The sequence below is a fragment of the Dipodomys ordii genome, unplaced genomic scaffold (genome assembly GCF_000151885.1).
Source record: "Dipodomys ordii isolate 6190 unplaced genomic scaffold, Dord_2.0 Scaffold6, whole genome shotgun sequence".
NCBI lineage: Eukaryota > Metazoa > Chordata > Mammalia > Rodentia > Heteromyidae > Dipodomys > Dipodomys ordii.
In genome coordinates, this window is record NW_012267222.1 from 9,823,653 (window position 1) to 9,839,489 (window position 15,837).

General features: G+C 45.2%; 1 protein-coding gene across 1 annotated transcript in view; it reads left to right on the forward strand.

The window, feature by feature from the left end:
• The first annotated feature begins 5,203 nt into the window (after nucleotides 1-5,203).
• Mecr (mitochondrial trans-2-enoyl-CoA reductase) overlaps nucleotides 5,204-15,837 on the forward strand; it is a 27,966-nt gene continuing 17,332 nt past the window's right edge. The window contains exon 1 of the mRNA XM_013033039.1: nucleotides 5,204-5,399. Within this exon, the coding sequence (XP_012888493.1) occupies nucleotides 5,224-5,399 (176 nt within the window). The 5' untranslated portion in view covers nucleotides 5,204-5,223. The remainder of the gene's footprint in view (nucleotides 5,400-15,837) is intronic.

Sequence of the window (15,837 nt, forward strand, 5' to 3'; positions counted from 1 at the left end):
ATTTATTTTCATCTTTGGAACATGTGCTCCCTCAGGGAAAGACTGTCCTGTGTCCCAGTGGGTAGTGTCTGGCATGTAGTTAGTGCTCAATCAATACTAAATGGGTAAATGATAGCTGGAAGAAATACAGACATGACCCTGGCTTGCATGAAGCTTACACAGCAGTGAGAAGACCAATCCCAGATGTAAATAAAGTACAGGGTGGCGATCTGAGAGACACACACTCAAGGAGATGGATGAAGTATGATAAAGACCCTGGAGGAGGTATGCCCACTTTACATAAAAGGTGGAGGAAGAGACATGATGCCGTGTGAGCTGAGACCTGAGGGAGGAGAAGAAGCCAACTGCATACAACCAGAGAGACAAGCTGGTAGGCTCAAGTGGGAAGGCAGCCAGGGTCAGGGTGGGGAAGAAAGGGCAACATGACCTTCATGCAAGGTACTATGGGCAAGGAATGGGCTTAGGGGTAAGCCAAAAAAGCAACAGAAATCCAATGAAGCTCTAATCAGAAGAATAATGAGTTCTGATCTGTGTGTGTGTGTGTGTGTGTGTGTGTGTGTGTGTGTGTGTGTGTGTTCCAGTACTTGAACTCTGGGCCTTGTGTTCTTGCTCAGCTTTTTCACTTGTAGCTGGCACTTGAGCCACACCTCTCCAGTCTGGCTTCTTGCTAGCTAATTGTCCTGGCTGGCTTCCAATTGTGATTTTGAGATTTCAGCCTCCTGGGTAGCTAAGATTATAGGCATGAGCTTCATGCCTTGCATAAAGCATGGCACGTGGCTAATGTGATTTTTTTTTAAGTTCACCAAGCAGCAAATAAGCAGTGCTGTTAGACAAAACCTAGGAATTCTGGGTGTATATAAACCCCCCCCCCTCTGTTCCCTGCCTCCTCTGCCAACTGACTCATACTAAAATTGGGACACTCAGAAGCTAGCCTGGGCTGGAGGGGGCAGAGTTGAACATCCCTGGTTTTTGGTCTCCTCCCTTATGAGCACTGCTGAGCTCCAGGCTGAGATGAGGAAGGACCCAAAGACACAGAACAGGCAAGAGCCAAACACAAAGAATCACAGCAGAAGCTGGGCGCTGGTGGCTCACATCTATAATCCTAGCTGCTTAAGAGGCTGAGATCTGAGGATCACGGTTCAAAGCCAGCCTGGGCAGGAAAGTCTGTGAGACTCTTATCTCTAATATATCACTCAGAAAACTGGAAGAGGCACTGTGTGGCTCAAGTGAGCTGAAGAGCTGAAGGACAGTGCCCAGACCCCGAGTTCAAGCCCCATGACAGACAAGAAAGAAAGAAAAGAAAGAAGGAAAGAGAAAGAGAGAGAGAGAGAGAAAGAAAGAAAGAAAGAAAGAGAGAGAGAAAGAGAATCACAGCAGAGTCACAGGGAGACAGATGCAGAAGTAAAGAAAAAGTAATGAACAAGAAAGTACAATAGATGCTAGAGTAGAGACAGAGCCACCCAGAAAAAGCAGAGAAGGGGGGATGCTGTTTGCAGAGGTCTCTAGGGGCCTCGGGACAGGAATTTGTGAGTGACTTCCTTCTGTGCTCAGTAAACATATGGCACTTGCTCAGAGCCACTCAGCAAATACAAGCATGGTGAGCCCCAGACTTGAACCCACATCTAACTGATTCCATAGCCCCTTGCTCCTTGTGCAGGGGACAGCCACAGAGACTCTGATGAAGGAAAGAGTGCAAGCAACAGAGGATGAGGAAAAGACAACATCCTGGTGTTTACAGACTTCTGTAATCCTTGAGAGAAGAAGAAAGGAAGAAACAGTATCCTGACCCAGAGTGACCGGCCTAAATCTAAGAAGGAGACAACAGCATTAGCAGCATCGGGTCATGAGGAAACTCAATGACCGGCAACTCATGGAATATTTACAATACCTCTCCCATGCCAGGCCCCACCCTGAGGGCTGGTACCACAGAGATGAGTCAACCAAGGCTGCCCTCTTTCCTGAAGGGGCAGTGGGCACATCAAAAATGATGAGTCAAAACACAGGTTCAGGGAAGACCCAAAGGCAGCAGGAGTTCACTCAATAAAATGAGATCTTGAGTTTCCCAGGTAGGCAAGGCAGGGAAGAATATTTCATGAAGGAGGAACCTGAATAAGACAAGGAAGGACTGGCAAAGGTGGGTATCAGGTACAGATGGATCATAGCCTGCAAGGCCCAGAGTAACAGTAGAAGGTAACACTAGAAGATAGGGTGGGTTTCCATGAGCAAAGCCAGCCAGGACAATTGGACGTGAGCCCCTCAGTCAGTGATTTTCAAACTGTACCCCTGGGGCAACACAGATGGCCTAGACTAAAAGTGAGAGTTGTAGGGCTATGCCATGAGACAAAAGTCCAGCTCAAGAAGGAAGATTTGTTGGATGATTCCCCAGGCTTGCTGGCCAGGTGGCCTAAAATTCAGAGGAGCTACTCGGGGAAGAAGATAATGTGACCAGCTCAACGTCACCCAGGGCATCTTGCAACAGAGGATTATTTTATTTCACCTGGCACAATGAGTCATGTGTGTCACTGTGAACATACATGAATAAGACGGGTTTGTGTGTGTGCTCATATACAATTGTGGGACCAGGCCTTTCTTCCACTGTAAGTATGAACAGACCAGGCCCTGGTGGCTCATGCCTGTAATCCTAGCTACTCAAGAGGCTGAGATATGGAGGATCCACTGTTTGAAGTCAGCCCAGGCAGAAAAGTGCATGAGAGTCTCTGTCCAATTAACCAAAAAGCAGGATTGGAGGCATGGCTCCAGTAGTAGAGTACCAGCTGAGCAAGTGCAAGGCCCTGAGTTCAAACCCCAGCAGAACCAAAAAGAAGAATATTTACTGAACATATATGAGCCACCCCTCGTCTCATTCGAATTCATAATAGCCCCCATAATAGTTATCAATGATTCTATGTATTGAACATAATAATCTCTCTTTTGATCCTCATGACAACCTTGAAACATAACTATTCATCCTTTGGCTTGGCTTTTTCCTTGGAGTCCTGCAAATAGAACCCAGGACTTCACAGCTATGAGGCAAGCTGTTCCACAAAGCTCCTCTTCAGCCCCTTTCCTTAGGGATTCCTGAAGGGAATAGAGATACAGAGAAGCTAAATGCCTAGTCCAAAAGGAAATTTCTAGAAAATGGCAAAGCCAGAACTCAAAGCTAGATCTGCTCAATTCCAGCCCATACCCTTCATCATGGTACAGTGCTATGTTCTCTTCCTCAGAAAAAAAGGCTATAGATGGCCCCAAAGCCAGTAAAATCCAGAGAAAGGAACTCTTGCTTACCCATCAACACCCTAGCTTTAGCCCATGCACCAGGCCACTGGCAACATCATATTCTAGGGAACTTGTAAGGATGTGTACTCCTGGACCACTCCCCAGGATTCTAATTATGGGTCTGAGATCTCAAGTGATTTTTATATGCACAGAAGATTTGGAGACAGAAGGCTGGCTTCACCAGCACCTCCTCCAAGAGCACTCATCATGCCCCCAGCCTCCTCTCAGACTACAGTACTGAACTCACAGACACTAACTGGGGGTAGTGTCTTTATCAGGATACACTTTTTTCCCCTCCATTTTCAAAAGGAACCCTCACATATTGTTGGTGGGAATGTAAACTAGCACAACCACTATGGAAATCAGTATGGAGGTTTCCTCAAAAAGCTAAAATTAGACCTACTTTAGGGTCCTGCCATAAAGTATCCAAGGAAAGTACGTTAATATACAAAAAGATACCTGCACATTCATGTTTATTATGGCTCTGTTCAAATAGCAAAATGGTAGAATTTATCAAGGTGCCCAACAGCTAAAGTACACATATACACATGTGTGTGTGTGTGTGTGTGTGTGTATATATATATATATATATATGGGATAGTAAGGGGTATAAGGGAGAAGAAAAGAGAAAGATGAACATTGAATAATATCCAAATTCATTGCATTTATAGATGATGGCAACGAAACTCATTGAAAGCTGTCAAATATATAAAAGACCAGTAGAGAGATGAGGAAAGAGAGACAATAGAAAGGGTTAATCTGACTAAAATATAATACATATATGTGTGAAATCAATGAAATTCCTTTGTACAACTAATATACACTTCAGAAATGAATGGAGAGTAAAATAGGCTCTGTTAGGAGTGGGTACCAGGGGAGAGGAAGGGGGGAAGGAGAGCGTGAAGGGAGATGAATATGGTTGAAGTACTGTATACACATGTATGAAAACAGGATAATGAGACCTGTTGGCATTGTTTTAAGCAGGGAGTGGGGAAGGGGGTGTGGGAGACTAAGAGACAAATAATAGAGAGCAACAGAAGTTGATCAGGGTACAATGAAACCCCTTTATGCAACTAATACCTATATATGCTAAATAAAATACGCGAAAGAGAGAATTTCCAGTTTCCCACCTAGTCCCTCTCTGTAGACTGAGCCTTCTGAAAAGGAGCCCTCTCCTATCTGAACACTTAATGTTTCACAATGTGTACTCCCGTCCGCGGTAACATTCTTCTGTTGCTTCAGCCAGGCCTCTCAACAAGGAGGCCTATTATCCCCGTTGTAAAAATGAGAAAACAGACTCAACATTTCACTCATTTGTCCAAGCTCAGACATAGCAAAGCTAGGATTTCAACCTAAGACTCCAAACTCCAAGCTTGGAATTCCTGCTTCGCTATCAGCTTAAGTTTTGCCTCCCGGTGCTGGACTAGGGCAGTGGGAATTAAATAAAGTAATAGTTAAACGTGGGGGGGAGGGGGGGGCGGGACAAGGCCCAAGTGTTAGAGCGCCCAAGTCTGAGGCCGTGGGTTCAATCCCCAGTACTGCAGAAAAATAACATGAAATAAAATAAAAGGAGGTTTCCGTCGCAATGAGTGCTCAGTAAATGGTGGAAAGGGGAAACTGAGGTCAAGGATAAGTAAATGACCTCCCCCCAAAATCAAACAAGAACGTGCAGGCTGCGGACACCGTTTTAGGCCAGTCCCCGACTCTCCTCACTGGGAAAGCTGCCTCGGCCACCTTGGAAGCTCTCCAGCCCCCGGCATGTATCACTCCAGGGCCCCAAGTCTCTGCACCAAGCAAAGCGGCGGCCCCAAGCGCCACCACGCGGCAGAAGGCGGCACTGGGCACGGCCTTGGGGGCGTGGTCACGGGGCGGGGCCACAGCGCGCCGCGGTCGCGGGAGGATGACGTTCTCCGAGAGCGCCGGTTCTGTGTGTGTGCAGCCGGCAGCATGTGGGTTTACTGCCCCTGGCGGGGGTCGCGAGCCCGAGCGCGGCTGCCCCGGGGGCTGCTCACAGCTTGGCTCCGCCACGGTCGTGCGGCCTCCTCCTACTCCGCCACCGCCGAGCCTTCCCAGGTCCGGGCGCTTGTCTATGGGAAGCACGGGGATCCAGCCAAGGTCGTCGAGTAAGAGCCCGAAACCGGGAGGGGGCTGGGTGTCTGGAGAGGTGCCGGACGGGCTGGGGAGCGGGAGAGAGGGGCTGGGGCCCAGGGAGACACGGGGAGCCCGGCACCTTCGTGAGGTAGACCTGAGAAGCAGTCTGGTACTCAGTGAGCTAACTGTTGTGTAAATATACCACTGTCTAAATGGTCGCGCCGGTGTCATTGACACAACCACGTTTTTGAGATTTATAAACATCCTGTCAGTAAGAAAACTGAGGCCCACGGTAAAGTCATTTGCTCAGATTCGCACACAGCCAGAAAATGGTGGAGTCAGAATCTGAACATACGTCTAGCAGACTGACCTAACATTTTTATCTTCGTTTTTGGTTTTTTGGTTGTTTTGTTTTTTTTTCCTAACACGGAGCTTTCAGAATACATCCACTTTGGACTGATGTTAAATAAGTACTAGATTGTTCCCATTTTACACCGGGCGAGTGACTTGTTCAAAGTGATGCAGCTAAATAAGTGATCAGACATGGGGCTGAAATCCTGTGACTTTTGTTCCAATCCATGACATCGTGTATGCACCTTGGCCTAATTTAAAGAACTATTTTATATTCACAGCCTTCTGCAGGCTGAGGCAGGATTGGGAAATAACCTCAACCTGTATCCAAAAAAAAAAAAAAAAAAGCAACCCATCTCAAAAAAAAGTGCGTCTTTTATGGAGTTACAGCTGAGTGCAGCTGGCCTCTCAACTGGTTTCTTCCTCACAAAGAATCAAGGAAACTTGAACAGACTGGTAGTTCTGCAGATACCACTTGGGAGGAATGAAGGAAGTAGTTTTCTCTTATCTCCTGTGTGCAACCCTATGTTTTTCATGCCTGACACTTCCACAAAACATAATGATCAACCTTAGCTTTCCAAGTCAGCTTTAGTACTTTTAAAAACAATTTCCAGTTTGGTATTTTAAAAGCAATTTCCAGGCTCCGTTCTTTGTGTGTGTGTGTGTGTTTGTGTGTTGTGCATGTGTGTGTGGGCTTGAACTCAGGACCTTGAACTTTTTTGTTCAAAGCTAGCATTCCACCACTTGAGCCACAGTTCCACTTCCTGTTTTTGGTAGTTAACTACACATAAGGGTCTCTCAAATTTTCCTGGACTAGCTTCAGACCACAGTCCTCCAATCTCAGCCTCCTTGAATAGCTAAGATTATAGGCAGGAGCTATGAGCTCCTGGCTCAGACTCCACTCTTGGAGCAGTTTTAGTGGATCTAGGAAAGCTTGGAGCCATCTGTGGTTTTCAAGCTGTCTCTATATGTCTGCTGCCCAGCCACAGTATAGAACCCCTGTGGATAGATGCTCAGCAAACTAATTCTTCCTATGTCCCATATGGACACCCTTCCCTTCTAACCCAGATTCAGGCAACTTTGTTGGATTCTCACTGTGGTTATGTATTATGAGGTTTAGAGTAACCACGATGTCACAGAAAGAATCAGTTGTCCTTTATACATCCCAGTGACTGGATATCCAGATCAGGTTACATCAGGAGGGCTGTAGAACTACCCAGAGTCCAACAGAAAATGATGCTTGCATTCCGGTGGTAGGAGGAAAAGTAAAGATTGAACTGCTAGTCTGAGGAAATCAGACTGCACACAGAAATTACAAACATTCTAGAAGTGTCAGAGGTTCCCATAACCATGGTCCTTTGTGCAGAGTTCTAGTTTCTCTGAGAGTTCTCACCCCTTTTCTTATTATTTTTCTGACAATCCCTTCAGAATTTGGCTCTTCTCTGAGTGTTACCGTGGGCAGTCTACCCACTATATACTAAGCATAACCCCCACTCTAATGAGGGTTATAGCACCGTGGTAGAATACTTGCCTGTATGTACAAGGTCCTGAATTGTCCTTTGCAACCCCCTCCCAAAAAATAACAATCTAGCCAGGCACTAGTGGCTCCCACCTATAATCCCGGATATTCAGTAGACTGAGATCTGTGGATCATGGTTTGAAGCCAGCCATGGCAGAAAAGTTCACACGAGACTCTTATCTCCAATTAACCACTCAAAAACTGGAAGTGGTGCTGTGGCTCAAGTGGTAGAGAGCTAGCCTTGAGCACAAAGAGGCTCAGGGACAGCACCTAGGCCCTAAGTTCAAGCCCCACAACCAACAAAAAAATTAAAATCCAGTATTGACATTTTTATTCCCATTTTACAGATAACCAAGGCTTAAAAAGATTGAAAGGCGCTTGCCCAGATCATCCAGCTGAGACGGCCCCTCTTCATTAAAAATCCTTGGTAATGAGCTAGGCCTAAAGAAATAGTCACCCCAATCATAAAGAAGCAAGAGACAATCTTCTCATGATTTTGAGAATGAGATGAAGTGTAAAATGAGGAGTAGAATAAGTGAGAAGAGAAAGTGAAAGTACAAGTCATTCAGATGATTGAGCACTTCTCTGTATAGGAAGGATTGCCCCAGTGTAGGTGCACAGAAGTACTCCTCTCCCCGTTTCACATCCTGAAGCCATCATAAAGCAGCATCCCGATCATTGTCTCCACTGGTAATACTAAGCTGGAAAACCCTTGGACACATGTACATTCTGCCTTAAGCCAAATAGAATTTGAGGGAAGCAGGTGAGGGGCCTGGGACATATGGACTAAATTCTCAATGTAGGGCATCCCAGTCTCGGGAGTTCTTTGTACATTTGATGTATTTAACTTGGTTTGTTTGTTTGTTTGTTTTTGGATCCTGGCCACTGAGTGTCATGGACTTTCCTGCCTAGCCTAGGTCTAGTCCTCAGATCTTAACGTCCTGAGAGTCATGAGTCACTAGAGCCCAGCTTCACTTGGTTTTTAAAACAGAAATTATAGTACATGGAAAAAAATTAGCATTTGGATTCAGTGTTTATTCCTGGTCATAAAGGATCTCTGAGGGCCTACAAAGTGCTGGGCACTGAGAGTACAGAGACATAATTCATGGTCTGTGCACTCAGGAAATCCCAGTCAGATCCAAGAGAAAAGTCATCACAGCCCAGTGGGTTCGGGTACTGTGGTAGGATGGGTTGTTCAGTGTACACTAGGCACCTGGAAGAGAATGTTTCCGCTGATGATAAGGAGTCTGAATCCCACAGGGGATCTGATGAGCCAGGACCTGAGGAGAGAAAATATAGAAATGTTCCAAGGAGAAGCTACATGTGCAGAGAGAAGATGAAACATGACATTTCCAATCAACACTATTGAGCACCTACTGGGCACTCAATCCATAGCCCTGTGAGGGATGTACCTGCAGGACTGATGTAGTGGTAACCAGCCAGACGTTTCAGGATTCACACTCCAGCCACTGCATAGTGGCTGGAACACTCCAGTGTTGTCTTCCAATCAGCACTTATGTTTCACCCTAGACAGAGGAGTTGGGGGACATGTCTTCCAATTTCCTCATTTCTGCCTGCATGCCTCCAAGGAATTGCACAATAGGCTGGGATTTTTCCTCTCTGTTCAGAGCCTCTGAAAGGAATGTTGTCACTGTGCAATTCCAAATCATTATTCCTGTCTGCCCTCTCCTAGCAACTCCTGCACTGTCTGGCATGCTTCCTAGCCCTTCCCTCCCTGGGTGAGGTCAGAGAGACACTCATAAAGACTTGTGTCAAGTCACACAAGCCACACAAGGTGGCTCTGGATATTTCATCCTACCCCTGCCACTAGTTATTAGAACAAGGAAATCACTCCAGTCTCCACTCTCTCACTGAAATGGATTGGCCCCAATCAGCAGTGGTAAATGTGGGCATATATGTGGTATCCCCTGCAACTAATATGCCAATAACAGACCTTCATTGCCCCTTTTCTCTATACTCCAGAAACCTTTTTCCTCCATTCTTTTCCAACGACACTTCCCTGCCAAGACAAGATGCCTTCTGTTAATCAGCTTACTGTCACTGTAACTCAGGGTTTTGAAGGTTCTAATTCATGATCCAAGTAGCATCACTGACTTTTAGTCTGTGATGATGTACTCACTACATCAAGAGTCTACAAAAGGGAGAGGAGTGGTGAATGGTGGTGGCCTCAAACTGAATTCCCTCACCACCATCCAGTTTTTCCCTGCTTATAATAGGTAAAATCTTAGAACAAGGCAGTCAGCACATGGGGCACTTTAGAGTCACAGAGGACAGCTTGGCAACCATGGGGACTTCAGACAGACACAGTAGGGAGAGCCACTTGGGTGTCAGTTACCTTCCTTGGTACCCTATGATGGGACACATTTCTGGCTCTCATTAAGAAGACAAGAGAGTCTGGTCAGTGACACACTCTGCCTGTTCTTGCTCACAGTGATATTGACAGGATATTGGAAGATGATGGATAAGTTTAAATGACTGTTAATTAAATGTGGAAGGCCGGAAAGAGAGAGCACAGCAGAGCTGCCCAGAGTCCACCTTACATGGCAGACAGAAGTGAGCCGGTCCCCAAGGCACTGGCCTCTTTTTCCCCTTCTCAAAAGCCTCTTTCTTCTGCCTGCTTTTGTCTCCCTTGTACTTCATATGGCATCACAGGTGTACAGCCTCGGCCTCAAAGGAGCCATTGTGACCTTATCGGGGCTGGGATCTGTCCATTAAAGACAAAGGCATCCCTCCTGCTAGCATGGCGCCTTACACTCGCAGGGAGTGTAATTCCCATACTGGGGAGGTGACTTAGTGAGGCTGTGGCTGTTGCCTTATTTACACTCCACAAAACAGTCACTACTTCCTTTGGTAAATTAATTTTAAAAAAAAGAAAAGAACAGGAAATAAATTGCTGTCACTGCATGAGAGGTCCTGCTCCCAGAATGGAAAACTCTCATACTCCTTCCTGTCCCAGCAGAGTGGTATCCTTGACGACGCTGTAAAACTGTCTGCAGGAACAGCAGTGTCTGGTATTGATGACATTCTGAGGGGCAGGCTGGGGCTGGTCTCCCTGGTGAGATGCAGCTGGACCAGCATACCTCGCCCCAGGCATGCAGCGTGTCAGACCTGCCCCTGCCACCGTGGCTCACAGTGTTGGCAGCTTCTTTTTGCCATTACCATACCCTCTGTTCTGGTTGGCCCTTCCCCACACACCTCCGGCCCACTTCTTGTGAATCTCAGCTGGCAGTGAGAGCTGAGTTCCACAGAAGGCAGCCCAGAACCAGGAACAATTTGTAGCTCAGTACATCGTTTCTCTGCTGTTTGGGGCAAGTTGATCTGTGAAGATTGTGTTCACAGCCTAAGTCTAGGAAGCTCTGGGTTCTGCCAAGTCATATGGGTTCCTTACTTAACAGCCTTGATGACACTTGTGTGCTATCTGGTACTGAGGTAGGGGTCTTGCAAGGGCACAATCCCAAACTGGATCCCAGGGAATACCTGATCATGTCTCCCTGAAGAAGCCTCCAAACAGCTTGGTGGATGCTGGCAATGTTCAGCAATCTGAGCTTCAGAGTGTAGCTTAACAGGAAGACTTGTCACTTTATGTTCCTTTTCCGAGCCTCAGTTTCTTTTTTGAAACTGGTGTGATCATAGCCTATAACACAAGTGTTTAGAGGACTGTGAAACATCTTGTTTGTAAAATGATAAGTAGCATACCTAAAACTCAGAACACTGTCAATATTAGTTATCATTTCATTGTCCAGCCAAATGATCCAGAATTTTTTTTTTTACTATTTCTAGCTCTAGACACAGCTAGCCTGCTGCTCTTTATGTCTAGAACAGACATCACCTGCTATCTATCCATACTTCAGGTTTCCTGCTTTAAACTTCAGATAAAACACCCTCACCAGGTCCCAGTGTCTCACTCCTGTGATCCTGTGATACTCAGAAAGCTGTGATCCAGAGGATAGCAGTTCCATTTCAGTCCAGGCAGAAAAGTCTATTAGACTCCATCTCTGAAACATCCAGCAAAAGGTAGGGCTAGAGGCATGGCTCACATGGTAGTGTGCCTATCGAGGAAACAAGGCCTTGAGTCCAAACTCCAGGAATTCCCCCACCAGAAATAATAATGCCCTCTCCAAATTTTCCTTGCACTTGAGAGACTAAAGCAGAAGGATCCCAAGTTTGAGGCCAGCTTCCATGTTATTGAGCCCTTCTCCATCCCCAGTGCATAAGGCCTACTGCCTTAAAGTCAGACTCTTACTCTTTCAGTCTACTGAACAAAAACTCAATAGCTTCAGACCTCAGCTAAGCTCTCTCTTCTTACAAAGACCCTTATTAGCCCTCTGTTTCCTCCTCCATTAGCCATTCAGTGAGCACTGCAAGCCAGAGCTTGTCAGAACTCTCCAGCATTTCTGCGTGTGGGTCCTCATTCCAACAAGCTCCTGGGCAGATGATTTTTTAAATTTTATTTTATTGTAAAGGTGCTGTACAGAGTGGTTACATTTATATGAGTAAGGTACATAAGATGGAAGGTACCAGAATCAGAGACAGAGATTGCCAGGGATAAACCAGTAGAAAAATTAAAAAATAAAATAAGAAGAAAGAACTAGATACAGTACATTGGCAACATCAAGGTTGACAACTTAAAAAAAAAAAAGACCTGTTGTTTCCATGTCTTGGAGTTCATTTCACTTAGCATCATTTTGTTTGGTCATATGCTCATAGCTCTTGAGCTATTATGATTCTCTGTCAGGACTAACCTAGGCTTATACTAATTATTAAAAATGAGGGAAACAATAGAGCCTATGTTTCTTTGGATCTGACTTACTTTACTTAATATGATTTTTTTCCAAATCTTTTGATTCCCCTATGAAAGGGGGATGTTATTATTTCTTTTTATATATATTTTATTGTAAAAATATTGTACAGAGGGGTTAGAGTTACATAAGTAAGATGATGAAAACATTTCCTATCAAGCATTGTTACCTACCTCCTTCTTTGTTTTTCCTCTACCATCCCTCCCCTCCCCGTTTCCTCACCCCCAAAGCTGTAAAGTTCGTTTTTAACATAGTGTCTTGTACATTTCATTGTTATAATAGGTCAACCTATATCCTTATTTCAGCATTTTATTTCCCTTCCCCTCCCCAAATTAGAAAAATGTATATGCAAGATTCAGGGCACCGGAATCAAATACAGTTATACAGGGGGGAAGAACAAACAAAAGAAACAAAAAAAAATCACACAGTAAAACAACAGCAAGAAAGATAAAACCACCTGTCTCTCTGTCTTGGGGTTCATTTTGCTTAGCATCATCTTATACGGTCATATGTACATAGCTTTTGAGCTTTTCTGCTTGTCCTAGACATATACTAGTTGTTTCAAATAAGGGAAACCATGGGACCTATGTTTCTTTGGGCCTGGCTTACTTAATATAATTTCTTCCAAGTCTTTCCACTTCCTAACAAATGGGGCAGTGTTATTCTTTCTTAAGGAACCATAAAATTCCATTGTGTAAAGATACCACATTTTCTTGATCCATTCATCTGTTGAGGGGCATCTGGGTTGGTTCCATACCTTAGCTATGGCAAATAATGCTGCAGTGAACATAGTTGTGCTGGTAGCTTTAGTGTGGCTTAGTTTGGATAAATGCCCACAAGTGGGATTGTTGGATGATAGGGGAGTTCTATGTTTAGTCTTTTGAGGAACCTCCATACTACCTTCCAGAATGGTTGAACCAGCTTACATTCCCACCAACAGTATAGTGTTCTCTTTTGGCCACATCCCCACCAGAATCTGTTATTGTTTTCTTGATAATGGCCATTCTGACTGGGGTGAGGTGGAATCTCAGTGTGGTTTTGATTTGCATTTCTTTTATGGCCAGCAATGCTGAGCATTTCTTTATGTGTCTATTGACCATTCTTATTTCCCTTCCAGAGAAGTCTCTTTTTAATTCTTTAGCCTACTTATTAATGGGTGTGGTTGTTTCTCTGAGGATTTCTTATTGAGGAGGGTCACCCCCGCCCCGTCCCCAGCGCCACCTCCTCCCCCCCCCCATCATGGGGCCTGAACTCTGGGCCTGGGTACTGTCCCTCAACTCTTCAGCTCAGGGCTAGTACCCTACCACTTGAGCCACAATGCCACTTCTGGCTTTTTCTGCTTATGTGGTGCTGAGGAATTGAACCCAGGACCTCATGCATGCAAGGCAAGCACTCTACCACTGAGCCACCTTCCCAGACCAAGGGGGTGGGTAATTTTTTGAGCTCTAGGTATATTTTTGTTAGGAGACCCTTGTCTGGTGTAGATCTAGTGAAGATCTTCTCTCAGTCTGAGGGCTTTCTACTTATGTTGCTAGCTACATCCTTTGCCATGCAGAAGCTCTGAAGTTCAGTGCAATCCCATTTATCCAGACTTTCTTTGATTTGTTGTGTTTCTGGATCTTTATTTAGGAAGTTCTGGCCTGTGCTGAGGAATGCTATCCCATCTCACTTCCTGTAATAGTTTCAGTGTCTGGGCAGATGATCTTAAAGTGTTTATCAACAGACCTCTTGGCCCAGAACTTAGCACTGGGTCTGTCAATAAACATTCATTGAATTCAGTGTTCTTAAACCAAAAAGATGCAGTCTTCATTTCAGTGACTCAATGGTTCTTTTTGCAGTTGGCTAGCTAATTGTTCTCCCAGTTTCCTTGGACCTTCCTCCCACTGATAAGAACTGTCATTTCTTCAGCCTCTCCTGTATGTTGGGTGCTGTGGCAAACATTTTATATATACTGGCTCCTTTAACCCAGCAAGGGTCTGAGGCCTACCTGCTCTGGGACTCAGGTACAGGGCTGGCCACCCATATCCCTTCACATCCATGCTGCACACCTCCTGTTTGCTGAAGTTTTCTGTATTCCCATTGAGATGGTGATAGTCTAGATTTTGAAGAAGTGCAGTCTTACTGCACATTTGATTTGTATGCCCAGACAAAACACTGTTAAAGATAACCTCCATTTTTATTTGAGCCTGCCTTTTGGGGTTGCTTATCTGAGTAGCCTAGAACCAGGAAGAGTAAGGGGAAATACCTTGAGGGCCTATGATTGGAGCTCCCCTCCCCTGACTCCCAAGTGACTGGCACTCTGCTGTCATGTGTTCTCGCTGAAGAGAAAGTTTTGTTACAAACACTTGCTAAACACTAAGATAAAACTAAAAATTCCTTGCCCTCTGTCAGCTCAGTCTTAATAAGGAAAGAGTGGGTGCAGATGTTCACATGTGTGCACACACGCACACACTCAGACTGCAAAAAAAGGCAGTCAGTGGAAGAGCACTGGACTTGGATTCTGAAGGACCTGGATCCAACCTCAAATTCCTGTCTGCTGTTACAGAAAACTTTGTAAGCTGACAGTCCTTTTTGTATCTCATGGAAGGAAAACCTGGTGTAGAATGAAGTTTTTGCATGGTCCTTATTCATCTTGCTTATCATGAGTGTTCATCACTGACTGATCTCAGGGTACTGCCTGGCATCCTAGTGGTGCAGATAATACATGGTTCTGGACTCTTAAGAGTTTAAATGTGCCCCTCCCATTTAGAAGAGGGCCCCAAACTAGTACATCTAGCCCCAAAAGCTTTGGCAGAGAGATCATGAACATAAATACCTTTTCATGACTGGTTGAAAAAAAAAAAGCTAGAAAGATTTTGTAAACTAAAGAATAATAAAACATGAGGTGTCACCCATGCTGTGTAAGGGGGTCACTGAGTTAAGTGCCTATTTTTCAGGGCCAGGAAGAGGGTCAATGACATCAGGGGAGGTAAAGTCTGAGCCAGCCTTGAAGGTGAATTGAATTTTTCATTTCATGGAGAAGCTGCACAAATGAAAATCTTGGCTGGGGCAGTTGCCTGTAGAAAATGTGCAGAAAAAAAAATGTCTTTAAGCAGCTTGAGCTCATGGACTTTGTCAGCTTACAGAAAAAGTCTGATTATCTGTCAAAATGCAGGAGAGACATAGTACAATTCATTCAAAGAGGCAGCCACTCCAAAATCTATTTGCTCTGGGCAGGATTTTTGTTAGGAATGCAGACTTAATACACGCTTTCCCAGAGGCACCTCACTGAGGGTCTCCTTTCGTACGCTGGGGAGGCCATGGCACCTGCTGATCGCCCTTACCTCTGCCACTCAGGGTCAACTCCGTTGCTCCGCATGGGGCTCCTTCCACTGCCTTCTGTTTGGTCTAGGGTTGACCCCTTAGCAGGTGGCTTTCTAACATCAGACTTCCAGCATCACTTCAGATCAGCACCTCCTGCTGTGAGTGTCCATGAGCAAGTTATTTACCTCTTCTGTGTCTTTGTTCCTCCCCTGTAAGAGCAGAACAGAATGAAAACAGTTTTGGTTGGTGTGGAGGCTGGATAGGAAAGCACTTAGCAGGGTGCCTGGCTGAGCGCTCCATAAGCTCCAGTTCTGTGTAAGGACTCCCTTCCCTAGTGATGGAAACATGCCTCCAGTCTTCCTTTTTTTTTTTTTTGTTCATTTTTTGTTTTGTTTTTGCCAGTGCTAGGGCTTGAACTCAGGGCCTGAGCACTGTCGTGGGGCTTTTTTTGCTCAAGGCTAGCACTCTACCACTTGA